Source organism: Anoplophora glabripennis, unplaced genomic scaffold (assembly GCF_000390285.2).
Source record: "Anoplophora glabripennis isolate ALB-LARVAE unplaced genomic scaffold, Agla_2.0 scaffold31, whole genome shotgun sequence".
Lineage (NCBI taxonomy): Eukaryota > Metazoa > Arthropoda > Insecta > Coleoptera > Cerambycidae > Anoplophora > Anoplophora glabripennis.
In genome coordinates this window covers 1,974,032-2,001,950 of record NW_019416897.1, presented here as the reverse complement: position 1 = coordinate 2,001,950, position 27,919 = coordinate 1,974,032, and the positions used below count along the sequence as shown (strand labels likewise).

The 27,919-nt window shown below is 33.7% G+C and overlaps 4 protein-coding genes across 4 annotated transcripts in view; 2 read left to right on the top strand and 2 right to left on the bottom strand.

Annotated features, from left to right (window-relative positions):
* Nucleotides 1–8,171, bottom strand: LOC108905696 (46 kDa FK506-binding nuclear protein). Its single transcript, XM_018708679.1, has 7 exons — nt 8,004–8,171; nt 7,607–7,803; nt 5,913–6,096; nt 5,659–5,849; nt 5,254–5,601; nt 822–994; nt 1–351 (listed from the first exon to the last, which is right to left on the bottom strand). The coding sequence occupies exons 1-7, from the start codon at nt 8,011–8,013 to the stop codon at nt 270–272; spliced, it is 1,185 nt and encodes a 394-aa protein (XP_018564195.1). The 5' UTR covers nt 8,014–8,171; the 3' UTR covers nt 1–269.
* Nucleotides 8,172–10,260: 2,089 nt separating this feature from the next.
* LOC108905701 (protein spindle-F) lies at nt 10,261–11,709 on the top strand. The gene is made up of 2 exons (XM_018708684.1): nt 10,261–11,174; nt 11,295–11,709. Exons 1-2 carry the CDS (start codon nt 10,448–10,450, stop codon nt 11,576–11,578), a joined length of 1,011 nt encoding a protein of 336 aa, XP_018564200.1. The 5' UTR covers nt 10,261–10,447; the 3' UTR covers nt 11,579–11,709.
* Nucleotides 11,710–12,078: 369 nt separating this feature from the next.
* On the bottom strand, nt 12,079–13,727 carry LOC108905731 (39S ribosomal protein L32, mitochondrial). The gene is made up of 3 exons (XM_018708733.2): nt 13,502–13,727; nt 13,186–13,425; nt 12,079–12,420 (listed from the first exon to the last, which is right to left on the bottom strand). Exons 1-3 carry the CDS (start codon nt 13,590–13,592, stop codon nt 12,158–12,160), a joined length of 594 nt encoding a protein of 197 aa, XP_018564249.1. The 5' UTR covers nt 13,593–13,727; the 3' UTR covers nt 12,079–12,157.
* Nucleotides 13,728–13,734: 7 nt separating this feature from the next.
* LOC108905730 (decaprenyl-diphosphate synthase subunit 1) overlaps nt 13,735–27,919 on the top strand; it is a 105,159-nt gene continuing 90,974 nt past the window's right edge. The window contains exon 1 of the mRNA XM_018708732.2: nt 13,735–13,887. Coding sequence (XP_018564248.1) covers nt 13,735–13,887 — 153 coding nt within the window. The remainder of the gene's footprint in view (nt 13,888–27,919) is intronic.

Here is a 27,919-nt window from a genome sequence, read left to right as displayed (position 1 = left end):
TACTGAAAAATAGTTTATTCCAAATTTAAAACAAACGATTCACAAATAACTAATCAAAGTGGGTAAATATAAAAAAAAATTAGAGCACTTACACGTTCCAATATATCCAGTAACAATAATACCTAACATAAATTCAATTAAAATAAAAGATCTTAATAATCGGCAAACAATAAATCGTGAAAAAGTCACTGCCGCCTTGTCTGTAGCAATTGACATACATGAATAAAGACGTACATGAATAAAAAGAATAATAATACTTCACGATGGTTTTAATTAATTTTTCTAAGTTCTACGTCGAACACTAATGTTGAATTAGGAGGAATGGTGGGCGGTGAACCTTTCTGACCGTAACTGGAATAAAGATTCAACATTCAAGTTTACGATATTGCAGAAATTATTGACAAATACAACAAATCAAACAAAGCCCAAAATATAATCGCCCTCTAATATCAAATTACAATCACAATAAAAACATTTCTGACTTACGAGAGGTAAGTGCAACCAAATGAATTGTTATTTACATTGCAGTAAAATTTTATGGTGATTTCAAACATGTTAAAATACCAAAAAAAAATAAAAAATATTTTTTGACAAACACGCTTTCATAGGCCGCACTGTATGTAATAAAATAATGTTCAAAATGTGAATTTTTTGTTCTGTCCAAAATAATATCAGCTTTATTAATAACACACCCTGTATGTAACGGTAAATAAAATGTGTAAAAAAGCCACGTAAAACTTAATTGTGAAAAATAAGCTTGTCTAAAACTACATTCAGTGTGACCGACGAACGATGCGACGAAACTACAAAAAAATACTTACGCCATAGCGGGTGGGCACGTTATCCTCCTCTTGCCCCCAACTTTCATGCCTGCCACTCCAACATCCCATCCTTTGACTACCTCACCATTGCCCAGGCGAAAACTGAAGCCAGAACCTTTCGTCGTCGAGTCAAACATTTTGTTATTTTGCTTTAGCCTGCCTTCATAGAACACCTGCGAAAAAGTATTATTGTTCCAGTCTGTTACAATAGTAAACCCAGAAAAACATGTCCAAAGCTTATATGTGGCATTGTGTAATGGCTCATACAAGAGGCAACAAGTTTCCAAACCATGATGGAAAACAAATTACAAAAATCCCAACCAAAAGGACTTGTCCTTTTGGTTGGGATTTTGCAATTGCAATTGTTATTATGCTGAAATTTGCCACGGTTACATTTAAAAAAAAATAGGTGATTTTCTAACTTTATACGGGGTTAAGTAGATAGTAGTAGAGCTTTAGACCATTTTAAAGAAATAAGTATGAATTTTTAGAAAATGCGCTGGTTTACCAATTTTTTACTGCAAAAATATTTAGAATCTCTTAAAAAGTACAACCACACAACAAAAATTGAATATTGAGTTCTACACTACAGGGTGTCCCGAAATTCATGCAACAAAATTTGGTCATAGGTTCTTGAGACAAATTTAGGGGACACGTATTTTTTCTTTTTGCCAACTGTCCCCCTCTTTCGGAGTTACAGCTCCCTGAAATCTGCCCATCTTTTTTATTTCTCAAAACCATGTTGTACGAGAATCATTAAATTTGGTACACAGGGGTTTTATGACATGTGGAAACGCACAGTGCTACGCTTTTTGGCGAGAAACCCCCTTAAAACACTTTTTCGTGGGCCCCCTTGCCTTAGGAACCAGAAAAATTTGATTGCAAATTTGACTTTTTTAAAAATTATTAGTTAGCTAGAAAGCCATTGAATTTAGAAACTTTTTTGTCTCTTGATATTTGTTTCGTAAAACGCAATGTTTTTGAGGAAAATGGCGAATCACGATATGCATTCAATCACATTTTGACATTTTTCTAGAAAACATTGCGTTTTACGAAATAAGTATAAAGAGAAAAAGTTTCTAAATTTAATGGCTTTCTAGTGGACTGATAATTTTTAAGAAATTTAAATATGCGACCAAATTTTTTTGGCTCCAAAGACAAGGGGGCCCACGAGAAATTGTCTTAAGAGGGCTCCGCCAAAAAATTTTGCACCATCAGATTCCACATGTCATAAAACCCCTGTGAACCTCTCGTACAACAGGATTCTGAGATATAAAAAACAGATTATTCTTAGGGGCGGACTTCAGGGGGCTGTAACTCCGAAAGAGGGGGCCACTTGGCAAAAATAAAAAATACGGTCTCCTAAATTTGTCCTAAGAATCTATGACCAAATTTTGTCACATGAATCTCGGGACACCCTGTATAGTCCAGTAAATGAAAAAAAAATCGTTTCAGATTGAAACTTGGTTTAATCGTTAGTTTAGGCAAAAAGAAATAATATTTCCCAAAATGTATCAGTTTAAAACAACAAGATCATTGTTTAAACAATGATTATAACGTAAAAATTAGCAAAAATTGAGATTTTTTGGCTGTATTAAAAAGCGCTCTTCAACAGGAGTTTTTGCTTTTGTTTATACTTATAGGTTTTCAAAAAATGCTTCATTTGAGACCTGCTAAATTAAAATCCATTAAAAATTTGTTTAAATAATTGCAAAAATCCAGCAAAACTTGAATTTGCTATAAATAGAAGAAAAGAGCATAAATCGTCTCTAAACTGCAGTAACAGTTGTATTTTGTTACCCTTAACCCTTTCACTGCTCCAGACGTATATATTCGCTAAAAATGTATAGGGCTCAAACTGCTCCAGACGGATTAATTCGCACGAATAGTTAAATTGGATCAGGCTGCTCAAACAGTATATATTCGCAACCGTGCGCATAGTGACTCGGTTATTGCAATTGGTAAGGCGAATTTTTGCGGGCGAACTTATACAGATTGTGACAAATATTTTTATGGAAAGAGGTACTGGTAATAATACCAAGATTGTTCATGTTTCTTTCAGTTTCTATTTAGTACATATACTGTATTTTATTCAAAATAAAATCGTAAAATTTATCGTAAATCGTAATTTAACACAACATAATGTAAAACTATAAGTGGTCTAACTGCTCCAGACGTATATATTCGCACGCGATAAACTTTCGCGCACGACGCGGTAGCTACGTTCAGACGTATTGTGCAGCGAAAGGGTTAAGAAACCCTGAAAATTTGGTAAAAAATATTTATTTGTTTAAGAGTTTTTGCATTTATTTATTAGAAATAGAACATTTTTCAATTGCAAAAACACGGTTGTTAGCATTATAGTAAAAGGACTTATGATGGCTCATTTGTTTCGTCTTGACTTATATTTTCAAGATATGCAATTGGAGATTGTAATTTCATAGGCTAACCTCCTACACTAGGCGCTATCTGTTTTGGTTTGGGTGCATCGTATATCCATGGTGATTTTTGGCTTTTTGGCTTTCAAATATCACTAGAAATGAAAATTTTTCTATGCGCATAAAAAAACGTGGGCTTAACTTTTGGCGGCATAATATGTTAAAAAAATTCGAAAGACGTCATATTTTTCTTCCTAGGTATTTAATTATGTATCTTTTCAAGAGTTGATTTTAGGCGAAAATGGAAGAGGATAAAAATGTTTGTAAATAAATTATTTATAAAATATGACTAGTTACAAATCGAATGAATGACGATTATTATTGTAAAAATCGAAAAAATAAGACAAAAATGGGGTTAAAAACATAACTTCTTAGGGAATTTTTTTGGGGTCTTAAAATTGGGTATAGGACCTTCATACTTGTCTCAAGAAAACTTCATGTTATGTAAAATCTTCACACCAAATTTCATCAAAATCAGTTTGATAGATTTTGCATAATAATTTTGCAATCCAAATTTTGAAAAAAAATTTGCAAATTTTCAAAATTTTGCACAGCAAAAACCAAGGCCCTTAGATACTTTCTCAAGCTTTCAAACGCTTTTTGAAAAATTGGAATCCTTCAATTAGGAGCTCTGGCGCTTGTTTAAACATTGGTCGAATTTTTGCACTTATAAACAATTAGAATAACTTTGTGAATATTCAATCAAATCAAATTTTTTAAAGCAGGAAAAGTTATTGGAAAGACGCTTCTTTAAAAAAAAAAACAGATCAATTGGTCAATTAATTACGTAGTTATAGCCAATCAAAGTATAATTCAAATATTATTTATTGTTTAAAATATAAGCAAATGAGAAATTAACTCATTGCATTACTAATTTTGCTAAATGCGAAAAAAAATTTATTTTACAAAATTAATAGTTTATAACAAATTAATAATTATTACAAAATGGACCGTGCAGTTATTTTCAAGCGCTACCCCTGATTAAAAAAAAAAAATTAAAATTGGTCCACAATAACCGGAGATATCGCAAAATTTTTGGGCAGTTAAGATTTGAGGTCTCAATGTCCACTTTTGAACGTTTCTGTCTTATTTCCCCCACCACATTCCAGGTGTAAAAATGTATTCGATGACGTTTTTTAAAGGGTTAAAAATTTCTTCAAAATGCATTTTTTTTGATATCTTTAATCGTTATTATGAAGTTTAAGGGTCGATTGATTTATTCCCGAAACTTCAAGTCTTAATGCAGTTTATAAACAAGTTATGATTTTTTTTAAAAAAAAACGCCATCTCGGCTAGAAATGGTCCTAGAACAATTTTTTTTTTTAAATTCGTGAAAAATTACCAGGATTACGAATATCAAAGCGGCTTTAAAAAAAAATATTCATTCTTCGCAGTTATTAAAGAAAAACCTTAAAAACAAATTACACTGTTTATACGCCATTTTGAGGAGGTTAGCCTATGAAATTACAATTTCCAGTTGCATTTCTTGAAAGTATAAGACAACACGAAACAAATCAGCCCTCATAAGGTGCTTTATTAAAACGCTAACAACCACGTCTTTTCAACTGAAAAAATATTATTTCTAATAACTAAATGCAAAAACTCGTAAACAAATAAATATTTTTTTACCAAATTTTCAGGGTTTCTTAAGCGTAACAAAATACAACTTTTACTGCAGTTTAGCAAATTAACAATCTGTAATAACTTTCGTTCTCAATAGCTGTCTTAAGCAAATATTTCTAATATTTTTAAAACCATAGGTACTTTACTCTTGGCAATTTTTGAAAATTCACCGTAAAAACACCCTGTACATAAATTAATTGAACTAATTTTTTCAACAACCCAGTTTAAGGCCAAGCAGAGATGATGCCCAGAAGCTCAAATTTCCACTCGAAACATTTTTGTCATTTACACCCCACGTACACTTAATCCGTGGACACACTGTATATCTAATTCGACCCTATGCCCAATATCGACAAATTTTAAATACTTACAGTGACAAACTTCCCACTCTTCGCCGGGGCACCCTGGCCTTCCTTAATATCTTCCACAATTACACCACCTCGCAACGATCTCTTCTTGGGTGTCTGATTTTCCTTATTGGGAGTCTTTGCTTCCTTCTTCTGCTCGTTCTTCTGTTGTGATAATCTCTTTACCGGTTCCGTTTCTTTCTCTTTGTTCTTCTTATTCTTCTTTTTTTTCTGTGATTCATTTTGGCCGTTTTTGGAACCAGGCACGCCGTTCACCTTCGGTTTAGCCACTTCTTCTTCTTCTTCTTCTTCTTCACCGCTGCCTGCCTCACTTAAAGACGATTCACCTTCTTCCTCCTCCAGATCTTCATCCTAATGACAATGCCAATTATTATTCATTAAGAAGTTAGCGGACTTCTTCAATCTTACCTCTTCTTCTTCTTCTCCCTCTTCGCCATCATCCTCTTCGTCTACAGACACATCACTGTCTTCATCGTCCTCATCCTCATCCAAAGACTTCCCAAGCAGACTCTTAATGTAATCGCTGTTATCCGAGTCGTCTTCATCATCTTGATCTTGGCTGCTGGTAACGACTCCATTTTTAGACTTTTTGCTGGGTGCTGAAAGTGTAATAAAAAGAGCTGTTAAAAATGACATAAATAAAGGATTGGAAATACACTTACGTCCACTTTCTACACTTTTTATAGGTCGTTTAATCTTAGGTTTAGGGGATGTTTCTTGCTGCACCTCAACCTCGACTTCCTCCTCTACTTCTTCTTCTTCCAGATCTTCAAAATCATCATTTAAATAACCAGTCAGGTGTATATGACATCGACCATTGGCTGCAAAAGAAACTTCGCTGCCAACCTGAATAAAATGGATTTATTTAATATATTAAATATAACAAATTTAACAGCTTTTTCTTATTTTTTGCATCTACAAACTTCTAAATTGGTTAAACATTTTGGACAATTTAAACCAGTTATTCCTAAAGTGGATCGCAATCCCCTGAGAGGCCTAGAGAGACATCGCACAAAGTCACTAAATTTTGTATGTTAAAAAAAATGATGAGACATATATATGTCCGTTTTTAAGAAATTAATTTATTACATCTACAGTTCGTTCTTCAACTTTAATTATTGCAGGGATTTATAGTTCTTTAGAGATAATACAGATTCTTCATAAATGTTTACAAGCCAAGTGACCCCCGAATGTTTTGTTTACAATAAACAGTAACAAACCATTATGCCTACGCTCGAGATAATGTGACTGCTGATTGGTTCAACAGAATCTCTTTCGTTTGACTAAAAAAAAAGCGAAATGAGAAAGTTTTTTCTGGGGTGGGTACCGGGTTTTCTAGGGCAGGCCGTGCACACCCTTGCCCCTCCTAGTTACGCCCATGTTAGTCATAACTTCTATATTGTAATACTGACAATAGCTTCGGTCAATGGCCCGTTGGTTTGTCCAATAAAATACGTCCGGTTTTGTATGAAAGTAGCAACCAATTGTTTCACAGCAGCGTTTGCTTGATAATTGATTAAAATATGCCAGTTGACTTTACACCTGTTATGATATGACCAGGGATGGTAAATGGGTAAAAAAAAAACATTCTGCCAATGTTAATTTGACAAAACTAGAACGGCTGAATAAGTTGGTTTATGAAAAGGCATTCCTATAGCATGGGAGACAATTTCACAACTTTCTGCATGACGTTTTAGTTTTTACTAGAATTGAAATAGAATTTGTATAGTGCAGTACCATTCCATTTTAGTTAAAATTTACAGGAAAATTTAAGCTAGTATTTAGTGAAGTAGTGTACAATCTTATAAAGTTATATATTTCAATGTTTAGTGACAGTACAATAAATTTTTGTATTTTCATTTCCCAGTCTTTGTGTGACATGAAAAAACATGGATACTAATCAAGAAAGAGTTGAAATGACTAGAGCCTACTTTTTGTAAAGATAAAACATGCTTCTGCAAAAATATGATATCCCATGGTGATCCCACCCGACAAGCATATCTGTAAGATTGGTTCAACATTTAAGACTGTGGGAGCTTTGAATGACAATATGCTAATGTTGGCCATACACTCAGAAACTGAGAACCAGAATGGTGTGGAAGAAACTTCTAATACCAGTAGTAGATTAACTAGATTTTAAGTATGTCAAGGAATTGTTAAAAAAACTAAAATATGAAAAAATGTTTGATTCAAATTACTATTCCATTCCATGCAAACCATTATAGTCACAAATATTATGTTACCTATACAAAATTAGTCCAAAAGTTTGGAAAACAATTAAAATATCTCACAATTCCACTTTTGTGATTAACTGCTAATGAAAATATTTAATAATTAATAAAATGAATACGCTTACATCAAAATTTAGATTCAGTGGACATTGCAATACATCTGGTTTCTTCAATGTGCACAACAGATAATTTCTACCTTCGAATCCACACATTACTTGGGCAGGTTCAGTTGAAGATGTTGATAAGTCTAAAGCTGCCATAGAAATATGAAATGCTTTCTTCACCTTTTGAGTGTACCGCCGCTGCGGTTCCATTATAAGTCCTAAAAATGTTCCAAATATAAGTTATTCTGAAGACAACCTCTTATTATCAACAGACGAATGATTTAATTAAAATCAAAATAAAAACAAGACAGATCTGTTTTTAAGTTATTTTTTCAACTAAAACACGTGCTGCCGGTTCACATATTTATCACAAAATATGGTTAGAATATATATTTCGCATTTACATTGAAGTACTTACCCCAAAACATATTTAAAACTGCCTGATAAATTTTAAGAAATAGAAGAAAAGGCTTGACTAGAATCTACACGAGAAAGTATAGATTTTTTTGTAAAATTGAGAAAAAAAATTACAGCACACCGTAACAATCAACATCAAAATGAGGGAAAAAGAAAAACTGTATTTGGATTACCAACTACGCCGCATGAAAAGCGCCAATCGCATACGCCCAGTAGAAGCTACCAACAGAAAAATCAAATATACCTAACGACCACTGAATGAAGATGAAAGATGGGCGCCATTATTCCATGGCTAAAATTTGGCCTCAATGATTTGGGATCGAGGGGGATTATCCCTCTTTATCCTGCCTCATCTCGTGTAGGCCTGGACAGCCTTCGTAGGTGGGCCCCATCCGTCATCTACGCCGACCGCAAATGCGGCCGGTGTAGGCGCTTTGTGGGACCTCCTTTTGTCCTGGCTGGGCCCCGCCGGCTAAGGCCCTTTCTTCTGGCGCTCTTCTTGCTTCGCTGGCTCGTCTGTGTAAACCCCGGAGGGTAGTGCGGCTATGCAGCCTGGGATGCGCTTTGCTAAGGTGGCCCTTAGGCTAGCTCGGGAGGGGAGGGGAAAGGAGGGTATGGGGGGTGTGTATGTGTCGTTGTCTTCGTTTCTTGATCCTGGCGGTCTCTGAAACAGAAAAGGGAAGCGGGCACGGGGGGGAGATGTCGTTGGGGTGGTATCCCAGGGTCAAATAATTGGTGTCTAGGTCTTTTGTGTTTGTCGGTCACGTCGGGAACGTAGTCAACGGCTTGCCTGAGGAGGGGATTGTCATGTCCAGCAGCTACGTCAAACCGTTTCTCCGTGTTTTGTCTTATTGCGTCTGTATAGCGTTTGTGTATTGTCTCGTAAATGTCAGTGTTTCTTACGTACCAGGGCGCGTCGGTGGCCGTGCGGAGGGCTATGTTTTCCACAGCCTGTACGTACCAGGGCGCGTCGGTGGCCGTGCGGAGGGCTATGTTTTCCACAGCCTGTAGTGACTTTAAGTGGCTTTTTGACGCGTGACCCCACGCCGTGGAGGCGTAGGTTAGCTGCGGTTGAAGTACCACCTTGATAAGCGTTCGCTTATTCCTTAAACTGAGGGTGTTTCCACCTTTGAGTAAGGGATAGAGCCTAGCCTGGTGGTCTTCACTCGCGCCACCGTCTCCACGATGTGCGGTTTCCACGTGAGACGCTGGTCCATCGTCACGCCCAGGTATCGTGTTTGTCGATTCCAGGAGATGGGTTCCTGGGATAGTGTCAGTCTATCGAGGTTTTGTGGGATTTTTCGTTTGGTAAAATGGCGGTTAATATGAACAAAGTTGTTCCATTATTATCGTTTTTATCGAGTAGAGTAGTGATGATGATGAAATGTATGTTATAGCAGTTATACGAAAACAACTGCCAAAAGTGGAAGGATTCATGGAAAATGTCATCTACAAACTTAAATAAGTGATCCGTTTCAAATTTAATTCTTGTTCATTGTAACTACCTTCTTTGAAAAACTTCGACTGGTGAACTGTTACTTTGGCTGAATAAAAATCAAAACATAAACATAACAACCTATAATGTCAGAAATCCACGCAAAAATTGATATTCCATTGAGATTGCACCAGAGCATATTTCTCATACAACCAGTGGAGTGTCAGTGCTACCCGAGTGCAGCTCCAGTTTTCCCCAATGGAAATCGCTATAAAGAAGTTTGACCTTCGAGCATATACCTACTAGAGGCATCCTTCAATGCTAAATGAGCTGGTTAAATGAGCGAACAGACGTGCGGGAGAGATACCAATTAAAACTATTAGCTATCTATCTCACTAGGTAAATTTTATTGGTTAATAATCAGACCCCGTGATTCTTAACGGGTTCCCTTTTGTGTTCCGTTGCCCCCCTCACGCACCACCTCTTACTGATGAGTAAATTACACTCGTAATTGTTTTCACACTATGTGGAGTTAGATATATAATATATTTCGTTATGGTTATTATTTTGAGAAACTGTCCACTAATAAGGGAAAATTTTTTTATTAGGTTCTGTCTTTTGGCTCGCAATTTTAAAAATAAATACTTTCGTATTTCGTATTTCTCTTGGAGGTGTTTCAATTGTTTAAGTTGGTGTGTTGTCGACGAACACTTCAGGAGCAGTTCGCTGACAATTGGAAAGCAGCTTTTGTCAAAACGAAAGCACCTGTGATGGAGTTGTATCACGTATCTAATATGTCAAATATCAAATGATTTGACGTTTATTTTGATAATTGACACAATTATTTTTGTTTTTATTTCTGTTTTCTGTGAATTCCCAAGAATTTCTACATACGTATATATAATAATGAGTCTTCTAACGGTTCTATTATACTATTCCTGCACATAATCTGCTAAGCCTAAAACAAGGTAAAAAACAAATATTTATTTTTTTAGTTGATTGTGCAAGAAATGGAAGAATCTCTGGGTGCTCAGTATGCCATACAAATAGCTGTACAAACACTTCGAGATAGATGTAAAAGTTTACAGCATCGCGTCGCTGTTCTAGAGGAGGAAAATATGAATCTTCGAGTCCAATGTAGCCGAAGTCAAGAAAATGAAAACTCCTTAACAGAAATTGATAAACTGAAGGAGCACGTAACGGAACTTACAGAACAAAAAGACCAGCTTCAGAACAGAATTAGAATGATCTGTAATGAAAATCAAGACTTATGGAATAAGCTGGGTAAATTAACAACTGTAAATAAGAACTTGGGTGAACAGTTACATAAAATTAATGATACTGTTACTCAAGTAACTTTTCCATTACAACCACACACTCCTCTGATAAGATCAAAGACTTTTACACAGGATGAACCTCAGACTAGATTTCTCCAAAAAAATTTAGAAATCAATGAGAAGATTAGTTTAGAATTAGAAGATATTTCCTTGAAATTGACCGATAGTTTTTCTAAGCAAAAAATGGAATTGGATAAATTATGCTCCGAAATGGAGGGCATGCAATTTAACGATAATATAATAACAGAAAATTGTGGTTTCTTTTATGAAGAAGAATTAGACGAAGACATAGTGGAAGAAGTTAAATACCTCTTAGAAAACCTAAAAATGTTGAGGGATGAGGCTTTACAACAGAATGATATTATAAAGAAAAATTTAGGAAATTTAAATGATTTACAAGGTAAATATTATTTGTTACAAGTTTTTATTTAAGTATTCAACACAAAGCAAGTATTATCTCTATCGTTACATTTGTTTAATTTAACGTGCAATCTGTCCTTGATTTTTTTTCTTTTCTTAGGGAACTTGGTGTGTAAAACTTGTGAAAAGAAAACAAATGGTATGTGTGACCGAACAACTTCGACTAGCGATATTCCCAAATCAGGCATAGATAAATGCACGGAAATTGTAAATTTAGACAATGAAGTACCATTAGGAACATCAAAAGACTTACCTTCACCTGAGAAAGAGAGAATGTGCCCAGTATGTACGAAATTATTCCGGAAAGATGTGCAATTTTTAGAGTTCCATCAACATGTTGAGGATCACTTCAGCACGGAAGTGGATTCTTATGAAGTGTTATGAGAAAAATATAAATAAATAAGGCGAAATATATTTGGAGTATTAGATTTATTTATTATTTTTAGAGATTTTATTACTATTTATGGGTTGTAAAACAGTGATATATCAAGATAAATAATAATTTTTTAGTTCTGCCCTGGTTTATTCATTATTTCTTTTTAATTGTGAGCTATTTGGTTAATTAATAAAACTAATTATTTTTTGATACAACAATGCATAATTTCATTTTTCTCTAAGCAGTTTAATATTTCAGTTTTTGAAAATTTAGTATACAGAGTGTCCTAATTGATGTGTTCACGGTGGTCCAAAGTTTACTTGCCTTAAAGAGGTCGAATTTTTCGAAGAAATCGTAAGCATGCTATTTTTTTACATGGCAATTTATTGAAAAATTATTAACAATTTTTTACAATAAACCTACAATTAATACAAAAAATCTAATAACAACTTTTAAAAGAAATTAAGAGTAATTTATTTTAAAATTTTCTTCAATCAAAAAAAAGTTATTTGCATAAAAATGCTTAGATTTATTGATTACTATTAAATGAACAATACTTTCATTGTAATTTTCTACAAAATAACGGGTTAACCTAAATCAGAAGGTTTAACATCGCTAGTGGTAGCGGGTTTCTGTGTAGTTTGCTGTAGAAGATTTTTACTGAACCATGCCGGTCGGGGTTTCTTCACTTCTACTATTCGCTTTCCTTCAAATGTCTCGTCTGGTTTTTCATCTTTCTCTCCTTCATATAACACTACCACTTCTTTTTCTACCGGTTCAAGTTTCAGTTCTTCTTGAATTGCTTCTTGCATGGCTTTAGTTTCATCCATTACTTTTTTGTAACATGTCGCTAAGAAGTAAGTTATTTTTAAATATACCTGAGTGACATTATTTTGTAGAAGTTCTTTTTTTTACAAAAATGATTAGAGCTTAAAAAAATAAATGCAGAAAGTGCAATTGAGCATTTCCCTTGTTCAAATTTTAAAATTATTAGCTTATATAAACAGTATACTGAATTATTTTAAGGCAAAAATAGAACCTATCAGTAACCAATAACAGTTCAGAGTAACTCTAAGTTGCTACTAGTTGCTGATAGCTACTATTTTTGCCAAATCGAAAAGCCCTACTGTATAAAAATGCTATAAAAATTAAAGGGTTGGCAGCATTGACTGATAAAGCGACATCTTTAAAATTTTGTCAATGTCAACATTGAACATTACCAACATTATTTTTATAATGAATATGAAGACTGAAGCTATTTTTGTTTTTTTTACCAATTTTTGGACAATATGATTAATATAACGCAAATCAAATATGAACTATTGTTAGTTTGAATAATATTATATGATAATTTAAAATTTTAAATTATATTTGCATAGAAAATTCCAAAACAATGGCCCTTCACAAATTGTAAAAATGCTGTACCGCTAGTAAATTACATTTCTATAGTAAATTATATTTCTAAGTACAAAAAAATTCTCTTAATGATTCGTAGATGAATGAAAAAAAATTAATTTAGATAACAAGAAATATTTCAAATACTTAAATTGGTTTATTCGGGTGTGTATAAGATCACTGTCAATGGTTGTTGGTACATACATTTGAAAACACTTACGGCATAGGACTCCGGCCTCATGGTCATCTCCACAAACATTGCATGTTCTCAAATTAGTTTTGGGTTTCATAATTTTCAAAACGTAGTCCGGATGTCCGAATTTTCTCTTAAGCCTTTTCTCGATAGACCTTCTGTGTTTGGGCACTGCCCAAAGAAACCCATCTCCCAACACATCCTTCAGCGAAAATCGAGGGGGCTGTGGAAATCGATCTACTGCAGTTCCGGCCAGGCAAAACGCGCCTGTCAAAAAGTGAGGTTAGGTTGGGTAGTAAATTACGCGAGGTGTATGCAATAAGTTACATAATATCTGATTTACCTGGAGGATATCTTCTACCCAATGTGAGGTCGATTAGCTGCTCGAATCGTCCGATTGCGATATTTATACGGGTTAAAAGTGAAGCGGCCATCGTCCTCCGCGAAGGAAAATGATTGTGAATCAGCTGGCCCGGGGTGGGACACTCGCAGCAGTCGGCGTGCTGTACTAGACGTTGGAGAGGTGTTAAGCCGCGGTTCTTCGTCGCTGATTGCCGTCTCACAACAGTCTTGACTATGGCTTCTGTAGGGTCTAGTAGGATTTGTGCCAAGGTGCAGGATAAGTTGTGTCAGTGGGGACAATACACGTTTATCAGGAGGAAATCCGCTTGTGTGCGCTCCCGAATCGGATATCAAACACCCTTCAGGGCCTACTTGCAGGACACACAGGTCAGACTATTTACCTCTTTAAATTAAATTTCATTAAAATACCTATTATAATGGAGTACATTTTTTATCTCGTAAGTGTTCCATTATCGAACGGTAAGGAATTTGACTAAAATCGCTGAAATAACCATTTCTTTAATGTGTATACAGAAGCTTTTACTTTTATTAACAAGTCGATTGAACTCATTGGAAAGTTTTATTCATGAAGACTTTATTGTATTAACTTCCATTTCACTGCAGAATGTGTCCTACATATGCGAGAAAGATTCGTATTGCCTCTAGCTTTCAAACCGTTCCCGCAAAATGCACCTGACGCACGCGCGCGGTTTCGGAACGGTTTGGGCATTATAAAATCTAATTCCAATTTTAATTGTTATTTGCTTTCCTTACGCGTAAATATTTGGGAAAAAGTAGGCTAGCAAAACGGATCCGTCGATGCGGACAAGTGAAAAATTCTAAGCGAGTTTAATCTGCCACACAACTTTCTCGATTTTGCCGTCTTTGCCGTGTAGTCGAATAAATAACTTTCTTTTGCGCGCATGTTGTCGGAACGCGCAAACATTTTCGCTAGCAGGGTTGTTTTCTAAATGAAACGCGTAGAAATCTAGTACCTAAGCCGTAAGTCACTTTAGGCAGTACCCATATTTAATATTTTGAGGTAAAATATGAATATAAATATACAGGATGTTCCGAATTATCGTGCGATATTTTACCAGCACGATCTATTATTAAAAATAGCAGGAAAAGTACTTTTTAAAGTGTCTAGTCCTTAAAAAAAAATGATTTCCTGAACCCTGAAACATATTTTTCCAGATATCACTGAAACCATTCGAAATTACTTAGGTTTTCAATGGAATTGTTGAAAAATAAATCCAAAATTTTAGTCAAGGTTGTGGTTAAATGTTATTTTAACTGTTCTGTATGTGGACTTTCCTACTTTTTGAGAGAAAATTTGAAATTATATACAATTTTACAGCAAAAAGGTGTTAATGTATTATATAAAAAGTTGCACAAGTTTGGAAGTAAAATTGATTTAAAAATTGCGTTAAATTCCACAAAAATGTGAATTCGAAATTGTAAACCATATGAGGTTCCTAAGTCATGAAGAACAGGAGCATCGATTATTTAGAAATTTTGTAAATGTATTACTTTGCTTATTAAAAAGTAGCGCCATTATGTGTCAAAAATATGAAAGAAAAAACAATATCTCAGAAACCTACAGAAAGTTACCTATAGGTAATTATAAAGATAAAGTTAAGGGAAACTAGTAAAATGATGCTTTGAATGTGAAAATTCTTTTTTAGAAATCGTTTAGGCGCCCAATGAAATTCCAAATATTAAACGAGAAAAGTTTTTTTCTAAAAATGGAACAGATATCAGTTGTTGTCTCATATTGATTAATTTTATAATGAGGTCAGTAACAGATTCTATTACTCAACAAGAAATTGTGTATATACCTACTTATATAACTACGCAAATTTGTATGTAATCTACATAAAACTGAAATTAAATGCTATGTCAAAATTGTTATATTATAGGTACGTTATCTTCGAATGTCGATAGTTCGTAACATTTAAAACTCTAAGAAAAATTAGTTTGTCTCCTTAAACAAATGAACTCTTTTAGGCACTATGTTTTTGTCTTACATAAAAAATTCATATCTACTTATTTTGAATTTAGAAATATTTTATTTAATGGATGGAATTATATAGATATTATTTTCAAGTTATTATGTGTTGTGAAAGTAGTAAAGTAATTTCTAATTAAATACCGTTTCATTAAAAACGCCATTAGTATTAATAAAATGCAATGTTTTCAAATTGAGGTAATGGTAATTCCATTTTTTAACTGTACACAGTGTGGGCCTCCAGATTTTTTGGAAGACTCCTCATATTTTGGGAGAATACCGACTAAAAATAGTTTCATTTTTTTGTAAGTGTGTCATGCATTTTTTCTTCGATACATCTGGTAGATAAATCCATGGTATATTTAATTGTGTCAAGAAAGAGTTGAATTAAAAAAAAAATAATTATGCATCACATACAGGATGTTCATATTTGATCGGGAATTGAAACTAATCGGCCTACAGGCGAGAAACATGTTGTTTTCGGTCGCACTAAATGACGCCACAAAGCGTACTTGGTAGCGTGCCAAGTTTAAATTTTTACATAATTTTAAACATTTATAATTAGATTATTATGCCACTAACACACATATCAAAATGACAGACGTTGTTGGCGGCGTCCGAGATTCCCCAAAATGTCGCTTCGTTTCTGGATACCTACCTATTATTTGTTCCTGTGACAAAGGAGGAGGGCTTCTAAGGCCGGTTTTTGGCCTAATTTATTTTTAGCTGAAAAAATCTGAAAAAAAATTTTTTAGTAGCTACGAGCAATACTGAATCGTTTTCACCCTAAACGGACCAACCCCCTTACCCTCCTTTCCCCCTCCACCCCCTTAAATGCCGGGGTATCCATCGCTTATTAGAGGAATCTTTGAGAGATGCGAAAGACATTCAATTCCTATGAATCTTACATATGAAGAGTTTTTTGGATCCAAGAAAATTGAAATGTCTTCAAAATGCATGAATTTTTTTGTAATGGGGTTTTCTGGGTCTCTGATTACGAATCTGAAGGTAGAATTACGAAATTTAAAATGACGTATTTCATATATCGTAATTAGCCACCCAAAAAACCCCTCAACACAATTTGTGCATTTTGAAGACAGTTTAATTTTTGTCCGCCATATTGGATCCGCCATCTTGAATTTCGAGATTCTGAGACCAGATTCATGATCAGCGACCCAAAAAACTCTTCATATGTAAGATTCATAGGAACTGAATGTCTTTCGCATATTCTCCAAGCTCTTTAAAGATTCCTCTAATAAGCGATGGTTTCCCTGGAATTTAAGGGGGTAGAGGAGGAAAGGTGGGTGAGGGGGTTGGTCCGTTTAGGGTGAAAGCGATTCAGTATTGCTTGTAGGTACAAAAAAAATTCTGATTTTTTTCAGCCAAAAATAAATTAGGCCAAAAACCGACCTTAGGGGCCCTCCTCCTTAGTAATTCTTAAAATAGTCCAATTGGATTGAATATATTTCCTTGGACTACCCACCTCAGTCTCAGTACGTATATGGTTTTTGAGAAGCTTTTAATCCCAATGCAAAGTTAAGTTGCGATATTTTCTAAACATTTGTTGTTACTGCAGGAGGTATCTAAAAACTTGCATTTGAAAAAATAAAAAATAATATGCGCTGCTTCCGATAACCTATTCCGACCTATCAACCAACGAGATTAAATAAAAAACAAAATAATTAGAAGGATGCACCGTGTTATTTTTATTCGTGTTTTTATGGAGACGTTGGGCAATAATTAGGTACTTGCCATCACCGGCTTTCGATACCCGTATCGGGAGGTCAAGGATTCCTCGACTTGCTACAATAATCCACCTCTCGAGTTACAAACGACACGCATGCCCTGCGTGCATATATATTCACGTTAATTAATTTATTTGAGATTGGTGCCAACCGATAAGGCGTGCGAGTCGTTTTCGGAAAACCAAAAGGATCGGAGGGGTTTTCTTTTCCTTCCATAAACGTTTTGGTGGATGTGAGTCCATAGAAGAATAAAATCTTGGGGTCTAACGATTTGAAGGGAACCCGGCAACGTCGCCTCGAAGAACAACAAACGAATATTCTAATAACTCCGGGGACGTTGCCACGGCAGCCACGATGGGTGAGAGTGACCTTGATCCTGCCCAACTGGGTCAGCTGTTACTTTCTTCGGGCCGCCGCTGACAGGGAAAACGATCACCGGCATCAGACACGTTACACGATCTTCGGTGCGTTCATCTGCTACGCATATTATTACACTTGTGACAGAGTAAGACCTTTTCCTACCTGTTGAATCTGTAGTAATAGATCTTTAAACGTTGGAGTGAAGATTGGATTAAGATTTTTGCTCTCTCTCCCAATGGACAGCGATGAGGAACTTTGAGAGGGGAAACTTCTTTTGGAAAGAGTGAAAACTGATGGTTTAAAGGGCTAGTAGATTGTTTCAAATACTGGTTAAATTCTTTAGGTACAGGTTTCAACCAATGCAAAAAGTCCTTAAAATTTAAAATTTCAGTCATTGAGGATAGCAGCGTTAAAAAGAAAGATTAACTGGAACAAATTCTGTAACTTAATAAATAAAGGTTTGTCGGAAAACAATAAGGAAATGTTTACTGAAACTACTTGAATGCAAAATAAATTCAAAGTGACTTCCGCCTTGTTACTGACAATACCCAAATCGATTATAAAAAGCATTCAGAACATTTTGTAACACTTCCAGCGTTACTCGCCTAATTTCATTCCTGATTCTTTGTTGAAGCTCTGTGATGTCGGTTTTGTAACATAAATCTTGCTTTTTAGACATCCCCATAGAAAATCTAATGGGGTAAGACTGAGTAATCTTGCTGACTATTTAATTGGGCACTTTCTTCCAATCCACCTATACGGAATCGTTGAGCAGCAATCGTTACAATTTGAGCAAAATGTGGTGGCGCTCTATCTTGTTGGTCAAATACATCAGGATCCAAATTATTGGGGTATAAAACCGCTAAAGCAGGAACCAGTTCATCTTGGAACATTGGAACACAGTTAGGTATGTTTGTCCGGTTACATTGTCATTGAAATATACAGGACCTACTATGCGATCCCCAATAATTCTAGCCCAGACGTTTGTTTTTTGAGACCTTTGGGTAAGACATTCACGCATCCAGTGGGGATTTTCGTCAGTCCAATAACGGAAGTTGTGCCGATTGAGGCCCATGTAATATGAACGTAGCTTCATGAGAAAACAGCACCCATTCCAAAGCAATTTGCCCACCATCGATAGAAGCCATAATTCGTTCGCAAAGGTCGAGTCTTCTTCGTTAAGCTCGTGCAGATTTTGCATCTAATATGTGTTACAGAAAAACTTAAAAATTCACCCAATAAGTAACCCAAATTGCACAAACCTGTACTAAGAATATCCTCAGGATATCTGGTGGCATATACCAGTATGTCCCAGATATCTTACAAATCAGGATATCCTTCGGATATCCACAGTATGGACTATATGCTATCCTCAGGACAGTCTGATGATGTCCAAATATGATGGCAGATATAGGTTATCTTCGGGACATCGGAGGTGTATATCTTACGTTACAAATCAGGATATCCTCTGGATATCTCAACGTATGGACTATATGCTGTCCTCGGGACAGTCTGAGGAAAATGCTCCAGTAAAAAATAATATGGATTTCCAAAATCAATTAATCGAATCTACTAAAATGATGTCTTAAAACAATGCAGGATGATGAAATCGTTTGTATTAAATTGCAGCCACTCGTGTGATTATTAAAATTACATTTTTGTTTCTGATGATAGACATTACAGCGTAGATCTCTAACCAAATTGTATACATTAGTTGTAATTACACAACAGTCGATTGCTGTACCCACATCCAATTTCAATAAAATAATGGTTTCATCTGTTGAGAACCATCAGCGATTCTGCTTGTGTTTAAACTTTCCAAATTGTGAAATTATCATGAAATATCAGAAGATGTTAAAATGTTAAGGATACGCAAAACACAGGAATTACTTCATACGGCACACAATGAAGTAACAATCGCGTTAATATAACACGCGGCCCAAATAATGCGCGATGCCGTGTTTTATTTTGGGGGGAAATGCATTTTGACTTTTTCTTTATTTATTTGGGTATTTTGCCGCATGTGAAAAAGTTAATTAAATAACTCCTCCTTTTGAGGATTTATTTCATTGATTTTTAATTTTTTTTTAACCACTCTGTTAATTCCTTTTAACGTTACAATTGTTCTTGTTTATCTGGTACCTACTTATATTTGGTACAAAATTATTCATTTTTAAATTAATTCATGTTCGTCTTGTTTTTTGAATTTAAGGGGGCGATTTAGTATGTATATTTTTACAATGTAACAGAGCTTCAGATGAGGACACAAATCGTCGAAGAAACTAACATAATTGAATATTATTATATATCAATGTATTCGCAATGGTTCCCGCTAGTGAGTGAAATAAATTTCAATGCTCATGAGAACAGAAGAATAATTTAAATAAATGCCAAAGTACCTCAATTTTAACCATACTGTTAGTCTGCCAATATATTGGATTTACGACGGAACTAGGTCAGGCACAATAACCAAACTACTTCACTCACTAGAACGGACACTTAGGATCATTTGTATTTAATTTTCAGATTAATATTTATTAACAATTCTATAATTTGTGTCCTCAAGTAAGATGACAACATTTTACACACGACTCCATGTTATATTATATTATATTATATATTTAAACCAGAATTTTAGCGGTTTCTATCTTCTACAAGAATTTCTAAATAAAATTAGTTTGTGTACTCTGTCACAGGTGTCGCTACCCTTGAAAATGAAAGCGAAAACACAGAGTTGGTTTATTGTAAATTGTATTGGCCGAGAAATAGTGAAATTTCTGGCGTTTTTAGGTACTGAAATCTTTAAAAGTAAAACGTGTAGAACAAAAGTAGGGGTAAGCACAAAAATAAAATCCTTGATGTTTTGTTTATTCATGGTTACCGTTTAAATTTACCCAAATAAAATAATAACTAAAAAAAAGCGTTTGCAAAACATGCGTTTGCTATTATCCTAACCCCACATTTTAACAATTATTTTCACGTACTTATAAAAAGTAAACAATTTTATATGTAGGACTAAGCAAGTAAATGTTATAAGAATATTTACATGTGGAATTATATATAAAAAAGATAGTATTTTCGTAGATTTCAGTACCTAAAACCTTAATGGTTTGATCGTTTTTTGCACCTGTTTATTCGTTTTACTGCGGCCGGCGTCTTTGAAAATACTCAGGTGGCATGACATAACATTCCTATTATTTGATAAGCTTTAGATTATTCAGTTATTAAATGTTTGAAATTATTTGTCTTTGCGGAAAACACTATTTACAGAATATGGGACCCATAATGGTCTGATATTATCTTTGATATATAAATATGGGTAATATTTTAAAAGTAGGTAGGTACCTAAGTAATAAGATTTTGTAAAGCTTAAGTAGTACGAAAATATAACGCATAAAAAACCAATAATATGTACTAATTTTTCTTTATTAAGAATAAAGATTAAATTTTACGTACAGGGTGTCCCACATAAAATCGTTATTTATGTTGTAGCCTTGGTAGTTTCAAAATAAATTTACAGCTTAAAAATTGGTCTGGCTCAGGTAGATTTCTGTTTCAATCTACAAATCAGTAGCTACTTACCGATAAGAAGGAAACCACTAGTCTAGTCGAGAAGTGAGTTTTCTGCGAAAAATAGTTATTGTAATCCTAAAAATATGGTTGTTAGTACATTGGATTCGGAATTAAATTCAGAGAAAGAAGTATTTTTTAATTTATCCGCAATTAAAAATAGCAATTGTTATAAACAAAAAACGAAGAGAAAAAAGGGAGTCTCCGTTTTTTAACTATAACTAAAAAAATATTGAAGATAGCTGAAATTTCAAAAAAGATCCTGAAAGAGGAGAAAATTTCAGCAAAATAAGTCAGGAATTGTAGCTCCATTATTTATAATTTTAATTTGACGTTGAAAATATAGCTCCGCGCGGCGGCGGCGGTTTCCGCGTCGTCGCGTCGCCGCCAAGCAAAGTGTGCAACACAAAATAATTTTTTTATAGTATTCAATATTAATTTAAAAATCTAAATAAATTATAGTGTCATCTAGACACTTGAAGGAACACAGCCCAGTTGGAAAATAATTTTTAACTTGACTTATGTTAAAGTTATTCAATTGTTAATGAACTAATTTTTCGTGGTCCTAATCTTTCATAAAACTTGTTGTAAAACTTTAAATAATGTATCTAAAATTTTTTTTCTTTCTGGGAGGTCTTTTTATATACATAATAAACAAGATTCCGTTGTAAAAGTTTATAAAAGTTTTTTCATTTGTTTATAATGATTTTTTAAAGTTAACAAAAAATGAAAAATCCGGGAAATGTTATAAATTTTTTTTTTACCAAATGTTTGATTTTAGTTGTTTTTCTATTAATATATTGCGTTTATTAGCTTAGCTAAAAACTTTTTAACGTTATTTGTTTATAAATTTGTTATAAACAAATGGACAAGTTTAATATTTTTGAAACATTTTTTTTGCCATTTTATTGTCTTGGTAATCTGTTTTTTAAAAACAAAAATTTTTCTTAAATAAATTTTTTAATTGTTTATAATCGTAATTTCCCTGGGAACACGATGGTGCAATTATTTTTTTGCTACTTGCCGTAGTTTACGAGATATTTGCGAAAAACCTTATTTTTTACGGGTTTTTTGACCTTTTGACCCCTTGCCTGATCACCTAGGTCAAAAATGTTTGCGGATTCGGATTCCTGAGGGTCGAAAACATATTTGCGCCCAGGTTTGATCGACAGAGGAAAAAATGGAGGTTCAGCCTTCATTTCAATGGACTAAATACATACAGTAATATTATATATATATTTTATGCCTATACATATTATTCTCCAAACGCAATTAGTAGCAAGATTCTATATATTTTAGTAATTAAGCAGTGTTTTTAAGTTAAAACGACTCGTCAAAGTAAAAAAATATTTCAGGTTAGGTATATATTTTTTTTACTGAAAATAGCAGTTAATTTACATTATCGGATTGTTAATGTGAAAATATAAACATTAGACTGTTGACTATTCCATGTTATACGTGTTTTAACGTCACTTTTGAAGAAGAAACTACATGTAATTTTAAAAACCGTATTTCTGTTTTTATAATGAAGGAATAGTAATTATAAGATTGTTTAAGCTTATTAACTAAAAATTATTGCCTACTCAATAAAAAAATATTATTGTCCTCGATAATCTATTACTGATTAATAAAATATTTACTCTCTTTCCTTATAAGATTGTATGTACACAAATTGGAGCCGTTCCTGAAAAATCGGACGAATATCCGGTGCAGCGGAATTATTAGACTTGAAGCGTTGGCCGCTAGAACAGCACCTGCCGGGGTCCCGTTTCGTGACTCACGCTGGGCGATATTTTTTGTACAAAATCCCGTCCTTAAACACAAAGTTAACTTGAAGTAATATTAAATTGTTCAAATTAGATTATGTAATTTTAGGAAAACATACCAAAATTAAAGCATCATTTTTTTTAAGATACATAATCATCCATATTTAAAGAACTTGCAGTGATCCCTAAACCACGCCCTAAACAAATTTTGAAGAGTGAAAAAAAGTAAAAGGAGGGAATATATTTTTAAATACGACCTTATCCGTTTTAATAATTGCGACAGCCAAATATTTTGGTTCTAATAATATTGTTATTTTAAATATTTGCTTCTATTAAGATTTTAAAATTATTGACTTTGTCTTCTGCAAAAATTATAAATAATTTGGTAACGCCATAAACAACTCATGTAAAAACTGTTTCATAAAAAATCTTACTTTTTGACCCCCATACATAACCTTGCATATTAGAAAATAATTTTAAGATATATTTTTTCTGATCCTTGCAAGTTTTTTTAATTGTTTGTATCTCGGAAGGAATAGGACTCTTAAGGACTACCCTGTACGAAATTTGGCAAAAACAATTTTTTGTTTCGAAAAAATTATCTCAAACTATTTCGACCGTCCTAAACTAATTTGCAAATGCTTTGAAAACATTGAGATAATTCAAACAAAATTCAAGAAATTTTTTTGTAACAAATCTTCATTCAAGAAAAGTTTCGACCTCTATTACTACTTTGTGACTGAAAATCAGTTAGCAAATGCATGTTTCTCGTCATTCGTTCTTGGTCTTATTCTTCTCTTTGCCCTCACACATGTAAAAAAAGTGTAATATATTTTCATCCACAATCACCTTATAATCGGACTTTTATCCACACCATATGAACCGTCTAAAGTGATACTTTATCCACTAGTGGAATAAAGTAACTTTATTTCACTAGTAGAATAATGAAAAAATAATAAATCAAATTTAATTTATTTACTTATTAACATTAACATTTACATTCATAGTAATAGACATTTCGTTTTTTGTTTTATCGCATTTAACTTCCTTTCCGTTAATAACAACCCTTGTAGCATTGTTGCCATCATTTTCGGAATGCATATCTACCGAAGTTTGTGAAGAATTTGCACAAGTTACGAATGTCTCTTCTTATAAGGAACAGCTATATCTTGATGTATCTTAAAAAGCATCTGTCTTGTGTTAGGGGAATTGGGCGCAGAGAAATATATTTTCTGCATATTTCAACAGCATTCACGCAAAATCTTTCTTCTATAATTGTACATTTTCTTAAAATGTCCGTCTTGGTTCGGGTATTGGAACAGATAGGTAACTAACTGCCAATGTCCTGCACGTCAGTAATTTTCAAATTTGTCAGTTCACAGCATCGACAGGCAGCAGAAACTCCCATTATTAGTGCAACCTAAAATAATTCGAAGTTCACTATATACCTAACAACCTAACAACATGTAAAAGGTAAAGAGATATTATCTTAATCATTAAATATTCTATATCGGAAGCCCCAGTAAAAAATTCTTCCATATGTGCTCTTTCTAATACTGCAGCTTTTTTTTGCTTTGTATCCTCTCGATTCACTCTCCACTCAAATAAGCAGTAAGCTTGTTATATATTCCAATATCCATATTTTTGTAGACCTTTATAGTAGCCTTTAACATCGAATACTTCGACTATAGATGAAATTGCATATTTTTTCTCCAAATGTAAAAAATACGATAGCATGACTTCTTCATTTATTGTCATTACTCTCCGTTTTTCCCTCCATTAGTTAAATATGGCGAACTCTTTTTCGTAATGTTCCCTGGATTTAGCTGGCAATAAATGGAAAATTGCTTCTTGAGCTTCTTCAAAAACAGCTACAGGATCACTATTATTTTTTTGCATTTTTACCAAATTAAGATCGAACTGTTTATTATATAATTGATAATAAACAATAGGTATAACAAAACCACGTTTTATTGAGTACTAGTAAGAAATATCAAGACGAGTGAATATTTTTTTTATTAAATTCTAATAATTCTGACTCCACAAATATGATTGTGATATGATTGTGGATAAAACGTTGTATTGCATTCGTGTTTTAATTGCCTTTTATTCACTTAAGAATATACATATAACGCTCGAACTACATTCTCGCGTTTAAATAGTCTTGCATGGATAAAATGCTACTTAAAACACTTATACAATACCTAAATAACTATTATGGCAACATTTTACTTGTTTATTTAATTGATTTATGATTGTATAGATCCCATTTAAGAAGATTAGAAATTATGAAACACATGAAATATTTACTGGAGCTTGGTAGAGAAAGGGCTAATGTCCAAAAATTACATTCAACAGCCAATTAATCTCCTGGACTACCCATGATACATATTTGCATCACAAAAAGGGCCAATGTCAACAAGTATTATAAGCCTTAATTATTTAAATTTTAAAATGGCCTAAGTCCATCTTAGTTTAATAGAAAAAGGGCCAATGTATGGACTTTGGTCCTTGAAATACTTTTAAAACCTTTGACAAAGACCAATGTCCAATGCAATGGACATTGGCCCTTTTTCTACCAATTAGTAATTTAGTATTTAGTAATTTTAGTTAGTTAGTCGGCAATTTTAGTCTTAGTTCGCTTTTTTCGTCAATATGTAGAATTTACAAGTAAAATTCATTCAGAAACAAGACCTAGATATCAACTACAAACTCTTGTCAGCTTTAAAGTTTTGAATGCAAGTTTAGTTTACCATAACCTAAAAAATTATAGTCAACATCTAGTTAGTCTTCATCGGTGTAGTAGTTGGTGACAAAATTCTTGAAACGGTGCGTGCCCAATTGTTGGTAAGACCTCAAATTCCGCGGGTACCGCGCATCAGGTGCTGCTGGGTGTGCCGAGGTAACTTTCACTCCATCTCGATCGAGGAGAGAATTTAGATATTAAATACACATTTTCGTCTGATACCGCGGGTATTATCAACAGAAACAGTTGAAAACCGAGACCGACGCGCCCTGAATCTGAAAGAAACCAGTCACAAAGTTCGTTTCACGAGCTGTTTCCCACGTTGGGCAAACTCTCGACATGACGGTATCAAGACTTTATACTTAGTATCAAGCTTCCAACTGACTGTCGACATAAACTTCTTCGATTTCCAACTAGCAATTACATAATGAAATTATTCAGTCAATTGTATGGATAGTTCGTTTTTCCTTTAAAAAACAATAGAAAACAATTGTTTTCGAGAAAATATTCTAGCAGAGATTTATTGTGGACACGAAGTAGTCTTTAATAATATATGGAACAAAAAATTGTGACGACATTCAATAATATTTAATTTACAACTTAATTACTTGATAATCTGTAAGCACTTAATCCTCTAAATCTATAGTGAAAAAATCATAATATTCGCGATTGCTAAATAAATGCGTCAATTTCAAATGAAGACTTGGAAATACGGCTATTAAGTGTACTCTCGAAAAACATCACAGCAATCGCTACAACAATCTATTTACAAACTGACTTTAGAATACAGTCCGGCTTCATAAGAAACCTACAAACTCGTAAAAAGTGTTATATAATTTTTTGTCGCGATAAAATACATGTATTTCAGCAGTTCCAAAACAGTTTTAAATACATTTTTAATTAGCTTTTTTCTCTATAACCTTAAACTTCCGATACAAGTTTATGACATCAGTTAACTCAGTTCTTGCTCCTTTTTCACCCCTTTAAGTTTTTGACATAAGTTCATTAACACCCTGTACACACAACGGTCTAAACTACTCGCAGAGCATTTATGACGTCACACCACTCGACTGTTTAGATCCGACAGGTCAATGCGCTATTAGCAGTTGTCTCGAGTTATTTATTTGTGGTATAGTTTTAGTTTTTTCAGTGTTTATTGGAATTTCTAACCTTTGCGCCAAAAAGGATCAAATAAAGGTTATTTATTAAACTATTTATGCCTAATCAAAAAATCGCATGTTGAAAAAAGTACACAGGTAAGAAATATGCATTTCACACTTCAATTGAAGACTCTGGTGCAAGAAAGGAATAAATATATTTATTTGAAAATTGAAATTTCTGCAAACGTAAGTTTAAAAGTGTTTTCTTTTCGTCTGCTACAAATATGGAATAGCTGTGAGCTTAATTTTGGGACTTTTCTAACAGAAACTAAATTTATTCACTGAATTCGTGTATAGAGCGTCACAACGAAAAAGTCTGGAATATCAAATAAACTATTGATTTTGCAAAAAAAAACACCGAAACATGTAAATTTTGATTAAAAGAGGGGTTTCAACATTGTTAGTGTCATAAGTGTAAAGAATTTACGGAATTTACTTTATTACGAAGGGCGTCCCCTTTAAAGTCAAGCTTTTTTTTAATCGATAATTATCCCAATATTCCTATTCGTCTTCTGCATGAGACACCCTGTATACATTTTTTCAGCCAGTGGCGAAGATATATAGAAGGATCATATTCGATGGAAAGTAATAAATCATTGCCTGTCAAGGGATCCAGTGCAGTACGGTTTTAAGGGATTTAGAAATTTGTATAATTTTTGTATGCATTATGGATTAACAATTATATACTTATAAGGGACAAAATGAAAAACAAAGGCATCTCCCTTTATTCTCATAAACTATTTATTATGTAATTTATTATAAATCTAATTTGTTTTTCAAATTCCACATATATACGACATTTCACCTCTGTTGTTTACTTGTTTTTTGGAGGCGGTCTCTTGATTTACCACCAAGCTCGCCAGATTAGTACTTGACGTATAATCGACCACTTTGTACACTCGATGCGACTACAGCTACTACCAGAACACATTGCATATGAAGCGGTATTTCAGATTTTACATTCAATTTCATTTTAAATTTAAAATCTTACGCTTCCTAAAAATGATTCCTTTGATAAAATACCGACAATTTTTTGCTTTACTTTGCATCGAATACGATTC